At 39.0% G+C, this 21,569-nt stretch overlaps 1 protein-coding gene across 2 annotated transcripts in view; it reads right to left on the reverse strand.

Moving 5' to 3' along the window:
- Positions 1-39: 39 nt before the first annotated feature.
- LOC145786691 (uncharacterized) overlaps positions 40-21,569 on the reverse strand; it is a 34,209-nt gene continuing 12,679 nt past the window's right edge. Inside the window, exons 18-43 of one of the 2 annotated variants that reach the window (XM_082598407.1) lie at positions 21,268-21,442; positions 20,880-20,975; positions 15,992-16,172; positions 15,351-15,466; positions 11,108-11,178; positions 10,831-10,998; positions 10,233-10,281; positions 9,569-10,040; positions 9,216-9,490; positions 8,853-9,024; positions 8,097-8,264; positions 7,639-7,853; positions 7,338-7,441; positions 6,764-6,856; positions 6,076-6,163; positions 5,566-5,700; positions 5,160-5,288; positions 4,480-4,538; positions 3,802-3,922; positions 3,482-3,586; positions 2,746-2,897; positions 2,571-2,664; positions 2,159-2,252; positions 1,914-1,987; positions 1,418-1,532; positions 40-756 (exon numbers count right to left, since the gene is read on the reverse strand). In XM_082598407.1, the coding sequence (XP_082454533.1) occupies positions 648-756; positions 1,418-1,532; positions 1,914-1,987; positions 2,159-2,252; positions 2,571-2,664; positions 2,746-2,897; positions 3,482-3,586; positions 3,802-3,922; positions 4,480-4,538; positions 5,160-5,288; positions 5,566-5,700; positions 6,076-6,163; positions 6,764-6,856; positions 7,338-7,441; positions 7,639-7,853; positions 8,097-8,264; positions 8,853-9,024; positions 9,216-9,490; positions 9,569-10,040; positions 10,233-10,281; positions 10,831-10,998; positions 11,108-11,178; positions 15,351-15,466; positions 15,992-16,172; positions 20,880-20,975; positions 21,268-21,442 (3,630 nt within the window). In that variant the 3' untranslated portion in view covers positions 40-647. Of the gene's footprint in view, positions 757-1,417; positions 1,533-1,913; positions 1,988-2,158; positions 2,253-2,570; positions 2,665-2,745; positions 2,898-3,481; positions 3,587-3,801; positions 3,926-4,479; positions 4,539-5,159; positions 5,289-5,565; positions 5,701-6,075; positions 6,164-6,763; positions 6,857-7,337; positions 7,442-7,638; positions 7,854-8,096; positions 8,265-8,852; positions 9,025-9,215; positions 9,491-9,568; positions 10,041-10,232; positions 10,282-10,830; positions 10,999-11,107; positions 11,179-15,350; positions 15,467-15,991; positions 16,173-20,879; positions 20,976-21,267; positions 21,443-21,569 lie in introns of both variants that reach the window. The other variant, XM_082598406.1, reaches the window with a different exon arrangement.

The raw sequence follows: 21,569 nt of genomic DNA on the forward strand, positions 1-21,569 counted from the left end.
ATGGCTTTGCTTTTATTTGAGTAAACGTTGATACAATGATCTGAATATTTCAAATGTTTATTCGAGATTTCAACATCGAAGTGCGACAGCAACAGAAATTAAAACGCAACTCAGTTTAGCCCTTTGCGTATTGCACGAGAACTCAGCAGCACAAAATGGCTTCACAATTGTGGCTGATAACACAGTTCGTCATGTGGCTGTGCAGTGTGCAGTCAACATGGCTATTTACAAGGTTATAACACATCCAAAGCAAGCACAATGTTCTCTTAAAGGAATTTGTCATGTTTTTTTTTCAACAAATAGTACGTTAGGAGTGTAGCCTGTGCAGGACTGCTTCAAGGTGATACTCCGCACAGGAATGTTGGCACCAGTTGAAATGTTATAAGCTTTGGTCGAAATGTCACACAGTGCAATCGAAATTATTCAAGCAAATTCTTACAAGGCACCAAGCAGAACAATATTGGGATTGTCTTTGCTTCAATTAAGCATCACAACATCAAAAGTAGGGCAGCGTACAGCAATAATAATTTATGCTTTGGTTGAATCTAGGAATGATTTTAAAATCTGCAAATAAAATCTAAAACACGATAAACATTTGAGAAAGCGCGTTACATTACAACAAATGGCGTGATCGCGATGTGATTGATTCAAGCGAGCGATTTCAATGATCGGGCGGACACTCTCGGCGAATCTTCGGAGATGAGGTTAAATCTATTCAGCATCAGGGTCTCAGGATCCACAGACTCGTCGCGCTCCCTAAAGATTTATTTGTTGAATTCACAAGGCTGTAAAAATGATTTAAAACCATCCGTCATACGTGACTTACAATTTTACACCGTCTTAGTCAGGGATGTCCATTGTCCAACCTTTGATCATAGTGGGCCGCATTATCACTTGAAATAATTCAATGGACCGCAGAGCCTATTACATTTGAAGAAAAATGGGTACCGGTACAATGGTACATATTAAAAAAAAAATCATAAATTTCATTTTTGAAAATAGGAACAAATAACACACACATAGAAAGAAACCAAACATTTACATCTAATATAAGATGACGTAAAATATTTTTAAATGTTGGTATTTTGCTAAAAATACTATTTGGAGTGAAAATGACTGGCGGCCCGCAGGTTGGACATCTCAGGGTTTCAGTGGTTGTAATGCGTCGTTGAGGCAACAGGCTTCAGTTGGACACTGTGCCGGGTCATACCAAAAACCTTATAAAATGGTACTCAATCTTGTTCCTGCTCAGCTCTGGTACAGAATGAATTCATAGCAGTGATCTTTCGGCTGCGCTGAACTGTTTCATGACGTAAGGAGAATGTTCGATTTCTCACCAACTACTTTACCTGCCAGGCATTAGCTCATTTTTTTAAAAACGAGAGCGGGAAAGTATAATTGAAAAGGAAGTATTTACTTGAGCCTTTGTTCTTCAAGTAAAGCAACAAGCTCGTCACGTTGTTCCACAACCTCCAGCATCCTCTGGAGGATCTCCTTCTCTTGGGCGAGTTGGGATGATGTTTTCCGTTTATCTGTATTCATTAGGGTATGTCATAATGACCTACAATTTGGACTAATTTTTTTAAATGCTTTTTGAAAATAGGAAATACCCTAATATTCATAATATATAGTTAGTATACTTAGTACAGTTAGTAAGAATTAATTCTAGAATAAAAATGGTATTAAATCTGAAACATCATGAATATATTTGGATATCGCTCATCTAGAGTGAAAGCCATCGGCATAAAATCTACTTGTCCAGCGATATACAACTGCTCCCATGTAACTAGATAGTGGGAGGATACTAATTAAATATGATTGACAGCATACACAACAAGTAAGGTTCAAAAATAATAACATGCGTTGAAATAAGATACCAATTATCATAGACAAATTAATTAACCAATACCAACCGTCCATTGCCATCCGTTCTCTTAGATCTTGCTGGAGGCGACTCTGTACGTCTTCCAACTGAAGTTCGCGCTGGCTGCAAATAAAACATCAGCGCTGTAACAGAACAATTTCTCGCTTTTTCAATGTCACCACGAGATCAGCGTTTTATAGAAATGGACTAGATGCAATTTCCACGCCGTTTATTTTAGAAATATATGCGTTATCTAAGTCAGTGATGGCACAACTTTTAAGATTAATAACTTACTAAACCATGAGTTCGTTTTCGTATCTCAGCAACCCATTTTTCTCCTGGACCAACTTGAACCATTCTTGCATGGGTTTGGAGTCTTCTTTTTCCTCTGAATATAAAAATAATCGGTATTATATAGGTTATGCTGGCTAGTACCTCAAAATGAAAATTTATGGCCGTCCTATCTTGCTGGCGAGATAAAAGCGGCGCTCGAAATTAATTAATTACAACAACAGCACATCTTCATTGCGAGATGGTTTGGTTTCTGACGTGTCGAGCGCCTAGTTGAGTCCATGAAATCCATCTCTTAAGCTGTCGTTCTCCGTTTCTTAACATATTCTATTTCTTTTATTGCAAGTGGAAACGATGTTACGATGAAAAATTAGCATTGGCAAAACGCAGTGCACTTAACAACTGTGACATTAACCTTCTCCGGAACGCAGCATCTTTTCCAGAATGACACCTCTTTCTTCCAAATCCTTTTGCTTCACTTCCACCTCCTCCAACTGGCGCTGTATGACCTGGGTTTTTCATGACATAACAATCAGTAAACAGGCACATAAACAAAATCATCACATTTTGACGACGTTACTTTAACGTACTTGAGCTCGTCGGAGTCGCTTTTGAGCCTCCAGTTTTGCCTGTCGCCTGGCGGCGATTTGCACACGGCGCGTGATCTTTGCATCGATTTGCGCGGCAGTCAGCCCAGCGGTGGTGCGCCGCTTGTGCTCCCAGTATTTCTTTGTCAGTTCTTCTGTGAAACGATGACAAGTTGAAATGTTATACGGAAAAACATTTTCATTAAAAATAAAAGGGAAAGTCTATCGGAGTTGTGTGCGGGCCGCAATATTGTACGGCAGTGAGACATGGGTGCTAAGAGAGAGAGCGAACTTTCAATTCTGAGAAAAACGGAAAGGGTAATGGTGAGGGTAATATGTGGGGTATAAACGAGCTGGGAGAAAAAGACTGAAGAGCTGATATGTTAGAGATGAGGGAGACTATTGAACAACAAGGGAAAATGGCGTAACGTGGTAGGCTATGGGATGGGCGTATACTAAAAAGGGAGGAAGAAAGTTTTCTTCAAAAGGCATTGACTTTGAAGGTAGATGGGTAGAGGAAACGGGGACGTCCAAACAGAACACGTGAAGAATGAGGCAGACAAAGTCGGACTGAAGGAAGAAGATGTGATAGACAGAACGAAATGGAGAATAGGAGTGAAGGCAATCGCTCCAAAGAAAGAATCGGCCACCCCCACTAATGGGGATAAAACCGAATTTGGGTGATGTTGATGACAAAAACACAAAGAGGTGACATGTGATAATGTGACACCACAGTTACCTTCATCGGGGCTTTCGTACGAATCTAGCCTGGATGGGTGGGCTGTTGAAGGGGGGTCGGGTAACAAGCGGAACCTCTCTCCTCGTAATATTGCTCTCTCCCGCTCTGTGTAGTAGAAGTGTTACAAGTTAACAATTTGTTATCGCCGCTAGATGACATTACAAGACTACCAATTGAGGCCACCGAGCAAACAAAAATTAACATGTACAAGCCGACTTTACGTCAGTTTATTGGAAAGGAAGAATAGAAAACGGAACTACTTGGTCGTGATCTACTCCCCAGTACTAGGAATCCAACATCTATTCACTTGCATTGCCCACCTGACCGGCTGTCATACTTCCTTTCCAATGTAGTTAGCCCATCCACGACGTCAACAGAGATCGCACTCTTATCTTTGTGGTGTTTCCTTCGATGCGGAATTCGGAAGAAGCTTTTAGTTTTCTGCTTGAAAAATATCAACCAACATAAGACTTAATTCATGGTGCTTCAAGGTCATACGCTATCAGAACTTCAAAGCGAAGACATTCTGCAATCGGATCTATGACGACATAAAATGTCAAGCAGTCGCGTTAGCAGATTATGCTTTGCTAACGTTTCCTACTGGTGTGATGTTAAAAAAAAAACAAAAAAAAACACTTATAGACCGCCTGGGGTGGTTGTAATACTTTGATGGAGGCGTTATCCGAGTGGTTGCTACCTGGTGGCGTTTGGTTGCTACCTAGAGCCCACTGTAGATATATTGCTCAATGCACTGTCCAAGCGCACCACAGCCAGTTCATGCCCACACTTATTTAGTGTTTGTTTTTCTGTGTACAATCTGGTGTTTAAAAATTTGGAGTTGGAAAAAAGGCAAGAAGCCAATCTTCGTGTCCACGAGTCAAGCAGGTCATTACGTGTTTTGTCCGATAGGTGACGGACCAACGTCCTTCTGAACCCACCCAACTGCTCGACCACACAGACGAAAGCAATTGATAAAAAAAACTAACAAATGGAAGTACCTGATCTTTTTGGCCACCACTTGGCTTCGCATGCTTGTCTGGTCTTCTTTCTAATGAACCTTAATAAGTCATTAAAAGAATTGGTCAAACTTAAGTCAAAAACTTATCCTTGAACAATCTTCGTTGGAAACCCTTTTGCCATAAGGGAGAAAGGGTCAACCGGAGTTTGGTTAATTACAAATGAGTGTACCGTAATTACTAATTAGCCTAATTACTTATACATTTCATGTAATTGGGAAAAAAAGCTGACTAAGTTACAATTCTGGTAGAGAGGTTACTTCTTTAAACCATAAGCAAACAAAACCACGTAACAACGAGGCATTTAAAACGATACAAATAAAAACAAAAATTGCAAATATTTTCGGCTGTAGACTACATCCAGCCCTTGCCAAGCCTTTTTTCAAACTGATTTACATGTTCAAGTCAGAAATGTTTAATAATATGGCAGAAAAACGGTTCAAACAATCGACGAAACTGCTTTACATAAGTTCAGTTAAACTGGCAGAGAATATCTTGCGCGGCAAAACGGATCAAGCATTTTAAAAAATAACAAAAAAACATATTTGTATTACTAAAATTTTAGCTACAAGATATCAAAGGTGCCAGGGTTTGTCTGAGTGATGATGGTGCGAGTTGAACTCGCAGATGATCAATACCACGTTACTTGGATAATAACTCACCATCTTTATGGTGCTTTTTGTGGTGTTTACGTTCTTCCGGTACGTTGTGATGTGTCATCTGCAGTTCTGTGAGAGGCTGGCCACTGACATGCGGTACTGGTAGAGCACGCTTGATTTTTTGTTCGCCTCCTGTTAAAAATGTTCATAAAAAAGCGAATCTGAAAGTGTTTCGGGGATCACTGTGACGAGCAGTGAGTTTAAAAAGTGTCAGTTTTGCTAATATTCAATGAGGAAATCAGCTTTGGCACAAGTGGATGACCTGGATATAATAATTGTATGCATTAGACCAAGAGGCGCATACATTCCCACACAACATGCGAAATGAAACAATGACGTTAAATCACGTTTTTAAACCTTCATTGCTAGCGCTGTGATGACTCAACCGGTAAAATCACTTCATAACCACCTTTTCCTCTCGCCGACTTCACGTCAGACTGTTTCCTTTTGAATAAATGCTTTTGAGTTGGTGTAGGTGAATAGCCACTCCCGGTTGGTGCGTGGTCCACTGTCGCTTCACCGCCAGGTCTCGGGTCGTTTTCATCTTGGTTTAAAAAATGTAATTTTACGTCAGTTTCTTGCCGTAAATGTTAGTGTTGACCTCAAGACGTTGTGGTACACAAAGAAGGGGCGTAAATATGGAATAAGAAATGAAATCATAATTGTAATGGCGCGTTTATGCTATCTCAGTTGGTACAGCACCGTGCTTTGAAAATGGCAAGATCAACCAGTTACTTTTTGCGTGTGTAGAACTCACTGTAAGATAGCTTAACTTTAACATTGATTGATTGGCGTTTATTTTGTTGCGAGTATAAATACACATCTTCATTAAGCAAAGTCAAATAATACAAACGATCACATAGAATGTGTGGATATGTTCGTTTTTATTCAGCAATTATTCACAGTGGGCAAAACTTACCGATAGGGGGTGTAGCATTCTCCGACTTCTGCTTCTTTCGGCGTAAAGTTTCAGCTTTGATTTTTTCTATTCTTTCTTTGACCCGAGCCTGGATAGACAAAATGCAAGGAATATAATAATTCAGTCTGGATCGGCAATAACTGGCTTTCCCAGCGCATTGCAGACTTGAGTCGTACTGCATTGTGACAAGGGTTGCCAGGTGATCCAGGAAGACCTAGGACAATATTAGTCTAAAATTCGGACTTTTTAGGACAAACAATAAAAAATGTTTTATTTATGGTCCAGCACTTCAATAATATTACAGGAAATCAAACATTGGCACAAATAGACTAAATGTAGACAAATAAAACTTAACAACCAGACGGCATTTAACATAATAACATGAAAATAAACTAAAAATTAGAAAACCTTTTCGGCCATACTCATGTTAGCTCTTTTCAAGTAACCAACTGACTGATGTTCTTCATAAATTGAAATTAAAGATCTGGTCTAGGTATGCAAAAATCGAAAAAAGAAACGCAGTAACCTCTCAGTACATGTAGCTCCACACAAAGTAAAAATTGCGAGACTTTTGACTCTTTTGTATGTCTTTAAAGATTATATCTAAAAAGACATTGCTAACTGCGGACAGTCGCCAATTCAACTAACAGTTGTAAATTAATTATACTTCAACAAAACAATTTTTTACCTCTCTAACTTTAAAATCTTCTTCGAGTTTCGTTTTACGGTCAATAGATGAGGGTGCCAAACCAGTGGGAGAGATTGCTTCCAGATGAGGCACCTTTCAATAAAATATTAGCACCTCCAGTCAACTCTGACACGTAAAAGTAGTTTATCGGTAAAGTTACGTTAATGAATGTTGCACATAAATTGTAAGAAAACTGCATTCAATATACGAAAAGGGGTTTGAGTGAAATTCTTCACAAAGCAACTCACTTCAAAACAAATATTTTTTTGTTTCCAACATCCCTAAATTTCGTCATAAATTGGTAAACTTACCAATGGCTTGGGATTTCATGACGGAATGGCCCGTCTCGGTGAGTCCGATCCTCATTCGGTGATTTTTTCAATTGTTTTGTTAAATCATCGGGTACCGTAGCCTAATTATCATTGCGTTTTAGGGTTAGGGGTTAAAGGTTAGAGGTTAGGAACTCACCGCATCGGACTCACCGAATAGTAGCAGACCCTTTCATGATGCTATCTCTAACAGCTTATGTGAGAATGTTATGAAAATACCAACTTCACAATCAAGTGTGTTGTACCTTAGGAAGAGATGGAAGGACTTTTCTGGAAGCCGGTTGAGGAGGAATTGCTGATTCTGCATCTAAAAGAATCTTACCTGCGGGCACCAACGGAGAAACTTTTCCTATAAGATACAGAATGAGAAATTAGTATTACTCTGACTTGAAATTAAATATGAGCCGAAAAATGAAGCTGATATCTGCCGAGACTAGTCGCAAAACTTGATACCAATGGTATACTTGAAAAGTTGATTTTTGATACAAAACTTGAATATAGCGCGAAGTTATACAGTACTTCAAAAATATCTGCACAAAACAAAACCTTTGTCTAAGTCCATGGCAGGTAGTTCATGAGAAGGAATGGTGAAAGATTTTGGTCCAATACCAAGTTGCAGGTCCTTGGGATCGAAACCGAGTGGCGTATGGAAAGAGTCATCATCGAATTCCAAAGACTGTTGTCTAGATTTAGGAGGAGCCGTCGGAGTCAGGAAAGTCTCAATGGGAGGCGAAGACTCTATAATGACGAAGCTGCTGGTCCTGGATAGTATGGAAACGGTCAAGTTATAACGTAAGATGTTTTTGTAGTATTCAAGCTTGTGCAATAAAAATATGAAGTGATTAAGTAAACAAGAAGACAAGGAAGCCAATCTTCATGTCCACCTTCACGCATGCCATTAAGTACCTTGCTAAGACACGGCCGCATTAACCACTGACAAGGTGATTTCTCGATACCAGAATTCGTATTGTCAACGTTCAAACAACACATCAAAGATAACTCACGGTGACAGAGAAGCAAGATCATCTTTTGAGCGATTGTCTTCCGAAGGTGACCGCGGGGGCTTGCTAGACCTTTCACTACTTGACCGGGTCAACGACTTTCTCGGGTTCGATTCCTGGCGTAACCACCTGTTCCTTGCACGCAGCCGCAACTTCATGCGACGCTCCAAGCTGTGTATGACATAATAATTTCACAATAATAAAACAAATACTAAATTACGTTCTCATAATGATATGTTGAGATTTTATTGAGACTTTTACTTAAACAACGCGAGACTTGATAACTCATGAATAATCAAGCCTTGAATTGGAAGGTAAATTGAAAGGCAGAAAAAGCATTTCATCATCATGATTAGGTCCCTTTCTCTTGCAGTGAGCTAGAAGCAATGAAGCGCAATATTTCTCTGTGGTGAGATTTAAGCTTGACAAGAAATAAGAGTGTCCACCGGGCATATAGCAATATAGCATTAAAATCTTTTGTGTTATTCTGGAGACTGTGGTCAGGCTACCCTGATATTAAAGCAATAACCAGCTATATTCTCGGCATTTCACCAGTCAGTACAAAGACGCTTAAACAAGTCATATCAACCTACTAGCTCAAAATGGCACGACACAGTAACATACTGATTATACGAACAAAATTACAGCTTAAGCTAATGTAACAACAGAAGTTTCGGAAAAGGAAATACAGTATATTTAATGCATAAGGTCTTAACATCTACTACCAAACATACAGCACAGAAGTCTTTGCAAACTCGCCTGTCGTAAGATAGCCTTCTCTCCACTGGCGGTTGAGGTCGTTTTGTCATGGCACGTGGGGTCTTCTCTTCGCAAGATCGGTAGTTAGACATAAACGATTCATCAAAAGATGAAGCAAGATTCCCATCCTTGTATGGTATTTCATGCACAGGAGATGGCACAGATGCATCACCTGTTCACAATGACAATTAGGGCATTGGAATGGAACTTTTGCGGACTCAACGAGCAGCTATCGTTTTTTTTGTTTAAAAATTTACAAACGTATAAAAAAAATTTCAAACGTTTAAGCTGGTGAAAACAAAAATTCAAATATAAAACATGTTCCAGAAAAAAGGAATAAATCAGTGAGCTTTTAGTGATTACCTATACTCTCTTTGTCGGTCCAGACGCTTGTGTTGTTGCCTTTCAGAGAGTTCGATGCTCTGATTAAAATGCTGTCAACGGAGGTTTGTCTAGGCAGGATTCGAATGTTTGATAGAGCGGTCTTAGGCAGTTCTTTCGATTCCAACCCTTTCGTGCGGTCCTCATTGCATTTCTCCAACGATTTCTCCACAACAAGAGCTATGGGGACTTCCACTTTCGTTTCGTTCTCTTCAAGCAAATCAAGGATTTCAAACTCAGCCATATCTGAAGTAGAGCTGCAAAGCAAAAAGGTGTAATTACCTTCATTGTGGTCAGTAATGATTATTACTGAAATGTAACTTGTTGACACTTACGATGAGAGGGAAACGCTGCCACTTGTAGTTGTTTGGTTACTGCTGCTGTCTTCCTTCTTGGACGAGCTTCTGTCTGCATCAGGGTTTGTTATGATCTCAAGGGCGATTGGATTGTTGGTGATGTATTCTTGTACTTTATCAAGAGTATCTAGTTTTCTTAATTGTTTCGAATCGTTCTCTTCAATCATATTCTCTCCTTTGTGATGCAGATTAATAGACTCTTCTACAATCTTGTTGGAGGAAGATTGAATTACATCGGGACTCTTTGGAGCCTCTTCTTCCGGTACTGCTTCATCTTGAGACATATTATTTGTTGGAAGAGCAGATGTAAGTGTAGCTTCAACAAGACTTTTCTCATCTTCTTCAGAATCAAAGCATGGCACTTTCTTCTCATGGGAGTCCTCTTCATTGGTTTCTCCTATTCCATGATCCAAAGTGCTGCTTGTCGAACTAAGGCTATCCCTCGCCACCACTGCAAAACACAAATCAATACGATTATTATTAGCCAAAGTAACCAGAGAAAGTTAAGACCAGCAGTAACTCGATCTTACTGCATTTTGAAGTGGTTGTCAAGTAAATTACCTCATAGTTATCAAGCGACTATAGTTAAGCCGTTGTCATAATAATTTGTTCTAACAATGCCCATAGCGTTACGACAATCTACCTGAGTCTTCAACGAGTAAATTTGGCGGTTCCTCCAACAGTTGGCTATCCTGAAATTTGCAAAACAATGTGTTATGAAAGTCGTGGCTTGGGTTACTGCATCATTAGAATCTGTGCCAGATGACGACAGAAAACTCGAAACGCAAAACTCTACTACTAAAATCGAAACCAAATATAAATGCATTGAGTTGCTGTATAAATTATTATTCTTTTAGATATACAGTAAAGGATTTTAATAAAAGTCAAGAGTGGAAGATTATGCCATGGGGTCCATAATGATTGCTGCAAGGACCTGACAATCATCAGTATGCTAACGAATGTAATGCAGCATGAGCTGCTAAAACTCTACAACAGCAAACGGTCAGGCAGGATTTGTTTCGGACTGAGAAGGCTTCGAAACGTTCCGTTTTGGTCGAGACGTTACCAGATGTGTTGCGGATATTTTGGAACTTTTAAGCATTTTGGACTAGAAAACATACGAACTTGACAGATACACCTTGACTAAAATATCCCGTACCAGCAAGTGATTAGGTTTCCGCAGGTTGTACACTAAGAAAATCATCAATATAAGAAGTCGGTAGGGGTTAAGTCGAACTTACGGGTTCTGATTCTTTGTGAGCTGCTGGTAACATTTCTTCAAATTTCTCGTCGTCCTCCTCTTTTTTATCATGTTCTGGACTCTCGTCCTCAGGAGCTTCACTTACAGATGAAGAGGACGACGACGAAAGAATGATTTCTTGTTCTTTTGTTCCACAGGCTTCGTTCTCCTTTGATATAAAGTGTCAGTCACAATAAGATGCAAATACGACGTATAGATACGTTAGTTAATGGATGTTACTCTTCCAAACGACACAAAAGTGCGCACACGTGACTTACAGCATTGACGTCACTCAAGCTATCATGGGAGCTGACATCGGCCACGGACAAAACATCCGATGATTCAGAATCTGGAAGTTAAAAAAACATGCGCATTTTATTGTCGAGATTTAAAGTTAAAAGGAAAGTAATTTAAGGACTATTGTAATACTACAGTATTATAACTGGTAATGTAAAAACTGGATGAAAGTATAGCTCCTGCAAAGCAAATTTTAATTTAACTAAAACATGCAACAGTAGAGAGAAGACTGCATTGTGACATTAATTTTCACTTAGACTCTCATTATGACGGCTTTACAAGGCCACTCTCACAAGATTTAGATAAAACATCTTGATATGAGGTTAAAAAAGTAAGCTTCACAACTTATCGTTGCAATATCATGTAGTGCAGTATTGGCTATCTATAGCATCTTTGCTTAAAATATTTTGAGTACCGCACATACACAGAGATCAAAAGATACCATTTAGCTAGTTTTAAGAACTATTAACTACTGTATATCATACAACTGCAGTGCCATCTCACTTGCTACCATGCTTATCCTCAATTCCACCATGCAACATAAAGTGCAAACAATATGCAACAAAAAACAAGGCATACTTCTGCTCTAATCAAATATTTAACAAACAAATCGTCAATTTATATTTTTGAAGAATACCGTACTGTTACCAGTGCATACAAAGCAAAATAAAAGCAAACATGCAGTTGATTTTGATAAAGATGACGCCACATGCTGATTGCTGATGTTGTACGCAAAGACATGTTATTGATGAATCACTTTGTGAACACCGAACAATAAATAACGATTCTTTACAAAGCTGGTGTAGTAGATGCTTGTAAATAATATTTTTTTCAATTTTCTGTTCAGACGCAAATTTGTATTGAGTTTAAAGGTAGTGATGGCGTATGAGCGATCTTTCCAGGCTAGATTGGAGGGCAGGAAATCTTCAGCCACTCAGCAGTCTCGTCGTCCAGGAGTACCAGTTAAAGGTAGTGAACGCTTTCATAAACTCAAATCTTTACAGAATCGGTAGTTAAGTGCCCGCCAAGCTTCGATCTCCTGTTGGGCCACACTAAAAATACCACAGAAATAGCGCTGAATGTCATGCCAGTTTAGCGCATGACATTGAGGGAAAGCATTTATGTCGAGAGGATTCATGTACCCGACTGCATGGAATCTGCCTGCCTTGTACATATCTCCGATCGATATAGCGTTAAATAAAAACACGTCATTATGTTATTATCAAAGGTCTGCATGAAGTACTAAAAAACCATACACTGAAGGTCTTAGCTTTACAAGCCCTTTACGTGATAACCTAAACTGATATTCTGACGATGGCAGATCGAAATACTGTTACTGGAATTAAACTAAAAGTGATCTTCGTCCACCCAGACAGCATAATGATAATCTTTCACGTACAACGACTAACCCGTATTAGGCAGCCTACTTGACTTTTAAGTCCAAAATGAGGCAAATCATAAACTAAATCTAATATCAAAGAGAAGAGTGACAAAAAAAAAGGAAAACAAAACAAATTGAATAAAAGTGATACTACTTTTGCATTGTTAGTCGCGCAACATAAGCGACCAATAACCAAACAACGAATCATTTTTGATTGGCTTAAAACAGCTGATCGTGTTTCAAACGAATAACAGAAAAAGATAAAACGAATGGGAAAGAAAATGAATCCGGGTCAGCTTTAAAAAATGGTAGCTTACCTTTCGGCTTATGCCCTCCCTGTGTGTTCGGTTTAAGACTTTTGTCAACGCAAGCCTGCTGTCTTACATATCCAGACAACCAAGATTTTAGTGCTTGAAAAATAGCTTCTTTTTTGTCGGTGTCAAACACCAAAATGCTTTTGTTTTTTGTCTGATCCCCTGATACCAGAAGTGAAAATTCCTTTTTGGAAAGGTAGTATTTTCTGCAGCTCTGAGGTAGAGATGCACTTCCATGGACTTTAGTTTTCGCTTCTCTTTTGAAAACAGAAGGAAGAGTATGCCCGGAAATGTGGTTTCCCAGCAGTAGCAATCGATTTTCTGCTTCCAGACTTTCAAAAACTTGATTGCAGAGCAGGGATGTTGACTTACCCTCATCAGCATACTCTAGTGGTAGTGAGGGACCATCTTGGGAACTATTTTGTATCACAGCCTCCTCTTCAACGGGGTAAGGTGAAAAGCCTTCAAAATCCGAACCAGCTGAAGTGACGTTTAAATCACTTGCGCTGCTAGCGGAAATTTCTCCACAAAGACAACTGGGTTTCTTTCTTCTGCGTCCACGTCGTGCTGCCCGCTTTGCGTTCAGTTCATTGAATGATTCACAAGAGTTCAGATTTGAAACAGTTTTTCGCTTCACAAGCAATGATGGACATGTTATGTTCGGAGGAGTTGCCATCCACGTAAAATACAACTAGCATCACAATCAAATCTTACAAGCTACTAGGTACATTCATACACTGAAAACAAATACAAAGTGAGCAGGAACAAGCCTCGAAACAACAGCAGAAACCAAATGAATTTCAATTAACAAAGCTGAATACCATTTTGCATCTAGCACACTAAACTACACAAAATAATGTCTCATTTCAAAAAGAATAGGTTCATGTTAGCTCATGTTAACAAAATTGTAATATCACACAGCTGTATAATGTTTGCAAAGCTTCTGCATGTGTTCCTAAGAATAGAGCCATGTTAAACTACAAGCTAAACAACTTGCTAGCAAAATAACCCGTCCGTTCAAATAATCCGTTAACCAACTAAATATCTGGGAAGGTGTGACAGACTAGCTCTTGCTGTCTTCATGCTGTACAACTTGCTTCGATCTTGGCTATGTATTGCGGTGTTTTATGCCTCACTTAGCGATTGTTCTTATACATGTCAAGGAGATACACACTACACACTCAGTAACTCTGTAGCCTATCCAGAAGGGTAGATACTAAAGTCATACCAAAATAGAAACAAAGAGATAAAATCCTACCTTTGTAAAAAAAATAAGTATTAATTTTCGGATTTTTTGACTCAACAAACTATATCTGAATGTTTACGTCTCCGAATCAACTTTCGTGACATGCGTTTAGTAGAATTAACCTCATATGCAACTTTGTGTTAGTTCGTTTAAAACGATTGCATTCGAAGCACCTCCAATACATTGTTCTGACCCAGTGGGGCAAGGAAGGAGAGCAATGCAGAGAACAAACATTTAGATCAAATGAACTGCAATGAATGAATAAAGATGTATCAGCATGTATCAAAGGGCTTTATCCAAGCAATACAAGTATCATAGTAAAGCCACTGCAACAATGTCAGTGATGACTTGTCCAAAATGTTCTTTGCTGAATAACTTATGAAAAGTTTAAAAATGACTTCCACACCTCCATTCGTGGCAACATAATTGTGGTAGATAAATGAGAATGTTTACCTACGTCATTACAACATTGTTGAATGGAAATGACACCATTATTCACCAGTTAAGTTGAGAAAACAAGACAAAAGGCTCTATTGCAACAATAGTTGTCAGCGCATACATCGCACTTTTATTTAAAAAAAGTAGAACTTGCTAATTGAATGGTCTGGTTGTCATGAGTCATGACATAATAGTCATAGCCGCTAACGACAGCTCTCCATACTCTTTATTTGTTGCGGTAACTCGAAAGATGGTGGATCTTTACATGGGACAGATCACCTGACTCAGCATCTCAATGGTAGGAACTGTTGGCGTTTCAAACGTTCGTAATGCGTCTATCCATTAGCACCCAGTTAATAACGTCACCAGTTTTCACAGGCCATGGTGCAGTGAAGTGGTCGGTATGTAATAACCTGGGAGCAGCGTTATAGCATGCAGGTATGCCTGTTAGGGGGCTACCTTCTGATGAAAATGTCATCGTTTGGTGACTTTCCAACGTAGAACCGGGACTGGACCGGTCAACGTCACACGAATCATCGAAAAGCAATGACATAGTCGTGACGTCATTGAGGTCGTTTGAACTTTTCGAACCTAAGGTTGTTCTCAAGTTGATGAAAACAGTTTCGCTTAAACAACGTAAAATCGTGTAGGTAAAACGAGAGAATTGACGCTTCAAGAATAAGCTGTAAAAATGTCCAAAGCAGTCTACGTGATGTGAATTAACAATTAGACATGTAAGCAATAAATCAAACCACAGTAAACACAACATTTAAACACAATGCAAGTTGATCTGATGTCAGAGCCACATTCAATCTACGTAACATCGAAAAGCGACAAATTTTCACCTTCAAGCGAAGAATGTGACGCAAGGCTATCGTAGTCGTCGCAATGCGGTTCTACGTTCTGATTGGCTGCCTCTTTAAGTATAGCTGCCCAGTCCATGTCATCATCCGAAGAATCACTAAACATAGATATGTTTCAATGCATTATCCCGTATCGTTCACTGCAGTAGGGTATTATCACTTGGATAGCAATACAAAAAACCTATCTACCTAATACCTAAAAACAGAAAAATTAACAGTGAAGTTAAATTGTTTATAAAATAAATCAAGTGCACCGAGGTTAATGGCAACTACTAAAACAATAGCGTAGCTACTGGGCCGTACCTTTCACGGTTTATAGTTAAAAAGCACAGAGTTGATAAATGAACTGAAACACACGCTGAATGTTCGCCAAATATTACATGTCCTCTGTGACCTATACAGCTACACCAATATTTCAGAAGTGATATATTAAAAAAATAAACAAATTGGGTGGTTTGAAATTAGACTTGAATAGCGTCCTTTTGAGAAACAAAAAAAAGAGATTTAGAATTCGACTTCATTTCTTTCAATTTTATTCCAAACGTTCATTGAATTCAACAATATATTGAAATGAGCTTTTGTGGGACAGAAACAAATCCTGAACAAGAAAACATGGATCGAACCTCATGAACTCCAAGTCGTCCGGCAGGGAGGCACGGTCTGGATCGGTTCCGGTGCTGAAGTTGTGTTTGGCGAGAGCTTCCTCTGATAACTCCTCCGAAAGATTCAACACCGGGATATTTTCCAGCTCGATCCTCTCCGGAGTCTGGTTGATCTTCAATGGATCATTCCCTTCCGTCAGATCTACAAAAACATTGTTTTAAGGTTTAGTAACAATAAACCAGCATTGAAATTCATCACGTTTTTATCACCATGAAACACAAGCCAGCAGCGATTGTGTCAAGCCACGGTTTGAAAAGATAAAACCTTTAACCTCAGTCAATGTGTGTTCAGTGTAAACATGGGCATTTGTGTTTCGCGGATTTCATGAATAAGCTCGCACCTTGATGAGATTACAAGGAAGCAGAATGACAACGGAAACAAGTGAAAGTTAATTGCCAATTCATGCAAATTTTTCGTTTGATTCGTAATAAAAAACGCAAGTTTGTGACGTTAACAGAAAAAGTGACGCATTACGCATGAACTGTCACGCATCAACGATCGTGATGGATTATAAAAGCAGACGTAGACTGGACGGACGACTGCTACTCAATGCAAGTTTCAAGTGGCTCAAAGTGGTGTAATTACATCATCACTTCCTGTCTACGCACAATGGCCAGTCAAATGATACATGTGAACAGTATTGGCCAATAGCATCGCGGACAAAGAACTGTGGGTAATTTCAGACCAGTCAGAAAAAAGTTGGGTACAATAAAAAGAAAGTGATTTTTTTTTCTTTTTTAACGGATAACGAGCTGCACTGTCATCTGGTGGTAAAACTCGGCAAGTCCACAGTGATTATCACGATTTTAAACGCGGTTTAACCGGATTAGATATCTTTGCGTCAAGTGTAAGAGATAACTATCTGGTAGTTGTCGATACCCAGCCAGCAAAATTGGCCTTTTTTTACTTTACGTCTGCAGACGTTGAATCAGTGTAAAAAAGATACTTTTGCTCGCACTACAAGCGTCACTAGACATTATTGACTGAGGGCAAGCTGCATATTTCATGTCTCGTTGCAAATCAGCAAAAATGTATCTTGTGAAAGTCGAGACAAGCTAGGTCAAGCATAGCAATTACGTGCGTGGGACTTCGTAATTACCATCGTATCTACCAACTAGCAAAAGTTGCCTTTTATACGTCGTGTCAACCTTTTCAGACGTTAAACCGATGTCAAAACGGAAAATTTTGCTAGCCAGGATCGCCTAATAGATACATTCGTTTGCATTTGCCAAACTTAACCTTTCTGCATCAAGTTGATAGTTTAGGTTAATTTAATGTAGCTCAACGTGGTATCTACGTAAAGCGACAAAACTTGGACTTCCTCTCAGATCAACGATAATTTGTTTTGCAAATATGCACTTGGTATTTGTGAAGCAAATTTATTCTACTTGGCACGATACAAACACAGCGATGGAAAATTTTTACAACGCTTGGTTGACAATCTGACGGACTTAAGCAACGTACAATGTTGTTTCTTGAAAAAACAAAACCGGTCGTCGTAGAATTGTCTGACGACTTTCTCACGAAAACAAAGGGTTTGAATTTTCAATTTAAAAACTTAAAGGCAGCTCGTTAACTCAAAAAGCGATGACGCTCAGGAAGATCTTCTACAGTTACAAAAAAGCGAAATCTTACAATAGAAAACAGGAAGTTTTTTTTTGTAAAAAAGTGTTTAAAAAAACGTACAAATTCAACGCATAAAGATTTTAAGTCACTGTAAACTTGGCTATTTTTAACTAGTAATAAGCAAGACTCAGTAACAATAGAGTCCAAGCTAGCTGTGGCAAGCAAATAAACGACGAAGATTCTGTCACAAAAATACGAACACCACTAAAGACTAATACTAAATTGGCCCAGTTAACTAGAACAGGTTAAAGACACATATTATCAAATCTCAAACCACCAAGTCTAATTGACAGCTCAGTTTATAAAAAAAAATATAATAATCACAAACTAGAAAACCATCTTCATACGTGTCAGGGTGTGGTTATTTTAAGTCACTTCACATAAAAATTGCACTTGAGATTACAGGTTAGATTAAAACACATTTTTGTGTCACACCAACATCTGCGACATTTGGCAACGATAGATGTGGGCTTCGTAAAAATGAAGTAAAAAAAGGTGTGGAATCAACTCAGTAACTAACAATGAAAAGTAATAAGCAAGCATTCCCTTTTCACAGTGTGCAGTGGGATACTTATACCATTTCACAGAATAAAGTTTGCCAAGGGCAGAGTTTTCAAGATCACCTCGAACAAACGCAAAAAAGACAGAGCAGTAAAGTGCTGGAACAAAATTATATGATCGATAGTAACTTACGTTCTTTAATCGTCAAACGACGGAGAGTGATTGTAACTTGAATAAATACATTATGGCTGGTTCAGACAAACACCTTGCTACATTAAAAATTAAACCGTTCACCAGATGTCAAATTAAAAAGCATGCTATTTTCGTCCCAGTGTAAACCTGCATTACCACAAGATGTTGCGATAATTCATTCCGACGTTTCGTCAGCCAGATGAGGCCTTCTTCAGGAAAGTATATCAGATAATGATTACCAGTCATGTACAACATGGCTGAACAAAGATTCACGTTGTTACAAACAACTAAACAAACGAAACAAATCTAGCTCTTTGAAGAAGTCCGCCTTGTCCGATTGACGAAATGAACGCAAATTATCACTGACAACATCTTGTGATTGTGCAGCATTAAACCAGAGGGCCGTACGATAGTTCCAAACCTTGAAACACCTTTAATCAGTTGCTGATTACTTGAATCGTGAAACCACCATCTCAGTTAAAGCATCTATATGTACTTCGAAACCGTCTTCGTCCCTGCTTACAGTTTCTGCAGTCATTTATGAAGCCTTGTGAGTGGTGGCTTTGTGTTGAAAATCCTCTCGCGTTTTTTTAGCGTAAGGACGTATAAAAAAAACGCAAAGAAATGGTTCTTTTGCATTAAAGCAACAAGATTGTTTAAGGAATATAACAATAAATCAACAGATTAAGTTGGCAGGATCGCGTAAACATCGGGTGACGAAAACAAGAATCTTTGTAAATATAAGGCACTGGATCAACTTGGATGTGCGATGGAATGTAATAACCAACTTTACAAAATGAAATGAATTACCTAAACAAAACCAATGCAAAAACAGTGACGTAAACTCAAAAATGTAAATGTGCAGCAAAAAGGTCTACAACACCCCAGAAACAAAACAAACTTCTACGCTATTGTGCTGTTTCGCGTCACGATGACGTCACGCAAACACAGAAACATCAAGTCTACTTTTCGGCAAGAATCAAAGTGAACACGTAATGGTGAGAGTAGAGCAATAAAAATGAACTGCACAAAAGCAGTATGTCTGCTATGACGGAAGAAGCTTTCGAAGGCAGTGCAGGATTTTGCAGAGGCTTTTCTGCTTGTTCTGGAGCGGAATCGACAGGTTCATTTTTCGGGCGAGTTTGAACAAATTTTGGCTTGTCAATCGAGTTCATGGATCCCCATTTTTTGATGGGGGTGTTTCCCGCAGCTAATTTCCCCACGGAAAGTGATGAAAATGTACGTTTTAACGACGAAACTCTGTTGTGCTGCGGTGGGGTCTTGACTTTGCCGACTAAATTTAAAGATTTGATGCCGGAGGTGGTGGCAAGTGCCGTTTGATTCAGCTTAGAAGAGTCGAAAAGCTGTTTTCGATTAGACAGGATCCCACTCTTTGGTATTTGCTTCGAGTCGATATCCTCTTTTTCAGCCGGATTGGCAACACTGTCGGAAGTTTTCTTTACGAAAAGTTCTTTTCCTCTGAACCTTCGCCACAGCTTGTTCGTTGAGTAGACGACAGCAGAGGAGGGGATTTTCCACAGGAGATAAAATGCAGCTTGAAGAACGAGAAGCAAGACCCAGTGGGTAAACGAACGTTTACGACCTTCACAAATGCATTGTTTATGTCCAATTAAACATATGCCAACTAACAATACCGATAAATGCATAGAAAAGGATAGCCCAGACAGCAAACCAGTCGTTTTTTACATTGATTCAACGTCTGCAGACGCTGAATCAATGTAAAAAGGGACTGATTTGCTGTTTGAGAAATTACAGTAAATACTATGAAGGCAACAATTACTAGGTTGCTGTTCCAACAGCCACATTTTCGGCTGTTTTGTAAACATAAATTAATTGCCGCTTTTCGCCGATTAGATGAAAAATAATAGTTAATTAAACAAATATTGTAGACTTGGAAACACCAAACTATTGATCAAGTGGCGTGTCATTAGACAATGCTTTCCAGAGCCTTAAAATATGTCAACAGACACTAGTCTGTATTTCTCGGCAGTCGAGTGTCACTCCTTCTCAACAGCGCATGTCCTTGGCGACAGTTAGTTTAGTTGTTTCTTTTCCACAAGGGTAAGGATTCAATTGACTGACAAAAGCAGCAGTTGAGAACTATGTGGCATGAATTACTGGTGCGATACTGATGAGCCCAGTCTCATGGGCAAAACACGTGTCTATCGCTGTCAATTCTTGCTTCACTCGACTGCCGAGAAATGCATGTTTTTGGGAAAAGTCTTGATAGCTAGTGTGGAGGCTACAACGGTATGGTTAGCGAAACGCAATGCTTGCTGTTGTATAGTGAGTACTCAGGTAGTGCTGACGCCAGGAAAATCGCTCCTTCTCAACAAACACTGGTCTTTGCAGGCATATAACTTTTAGCGCATATTAGTATCTGTTGTAAGGTTACTAGTTGCATATAACCTATTCAATTCATTATTAGTCAAAAATTTTGTTGTAAAATTTTGAATTCATAAACTAAACATTTCCCCCAATGTTTCAACAAACCATTTGAGGACTTACCATCATTTTGTGAAGCTGCATGTTCTTGCTGCGCCATTGGTGGATGTTTACAAGTCTCGGCTGCTGCTATACAGTTGGCGTGACAGAAGAATTTACCTGGAAAAGCAAAGTCAATGCTGACTTTTGGTTTTTGAGAACGCTGACTAATCAATGACTCATCAAATATTACAGTAAATGATAACGACAGGGAAATGCAAGGTTTTCAATTCGGCAATTCGCACACTCAACAATACGCCGTGAGAAAAGTTAAAATAAATTGGAGTTGAACCAGAATAATTTATGAGTGGTAAGCAACTTGTTAAAACACATTTCGTGTTAAGAAAGATACTTGAACAATATTATTTTTTCCATGACATTCAAATAACAAACAAATTTCTGCCATTTTTACCTGTTTCCTTAACGAATTGATATGCACCTCGTCTCAACGTCAGGCCACAGTGAGAGCAGACAAAGCACTGGCGATGAAAGAACAAGCCCTCCACACTGAGCCTCTCCACAATGTAAACTCTGCGTTGGCAAAAGTAACATTTGTCGCTGGCGGAAGGGACCGAAAGCTCTGACAACTGCAAAGAAAACTTACTGTTACAACGAAGCTTATGTTAAAATAATGCATTTTATGGCTTGATTGACTGAGCACACTACCAGAAAATTATGAGACAAAGTCATGAGAAACGTAAAAATAAACACGAG

The sequence above is a fragment of the Aplidium turbinatum genome, chromosome 17, assembly GCF_918807975.1.
Source record: "Aplidium turbinatum chromosome 17, kaAplTurb1.1, whole genome shotgun sequence".
Lineage (NCBI taxonomy): Eukaryota > Metazoa > Chordata > Ascidiacea > Aplousobranchia > Polyclinidae > Aplidium > Aplidium turbinatum.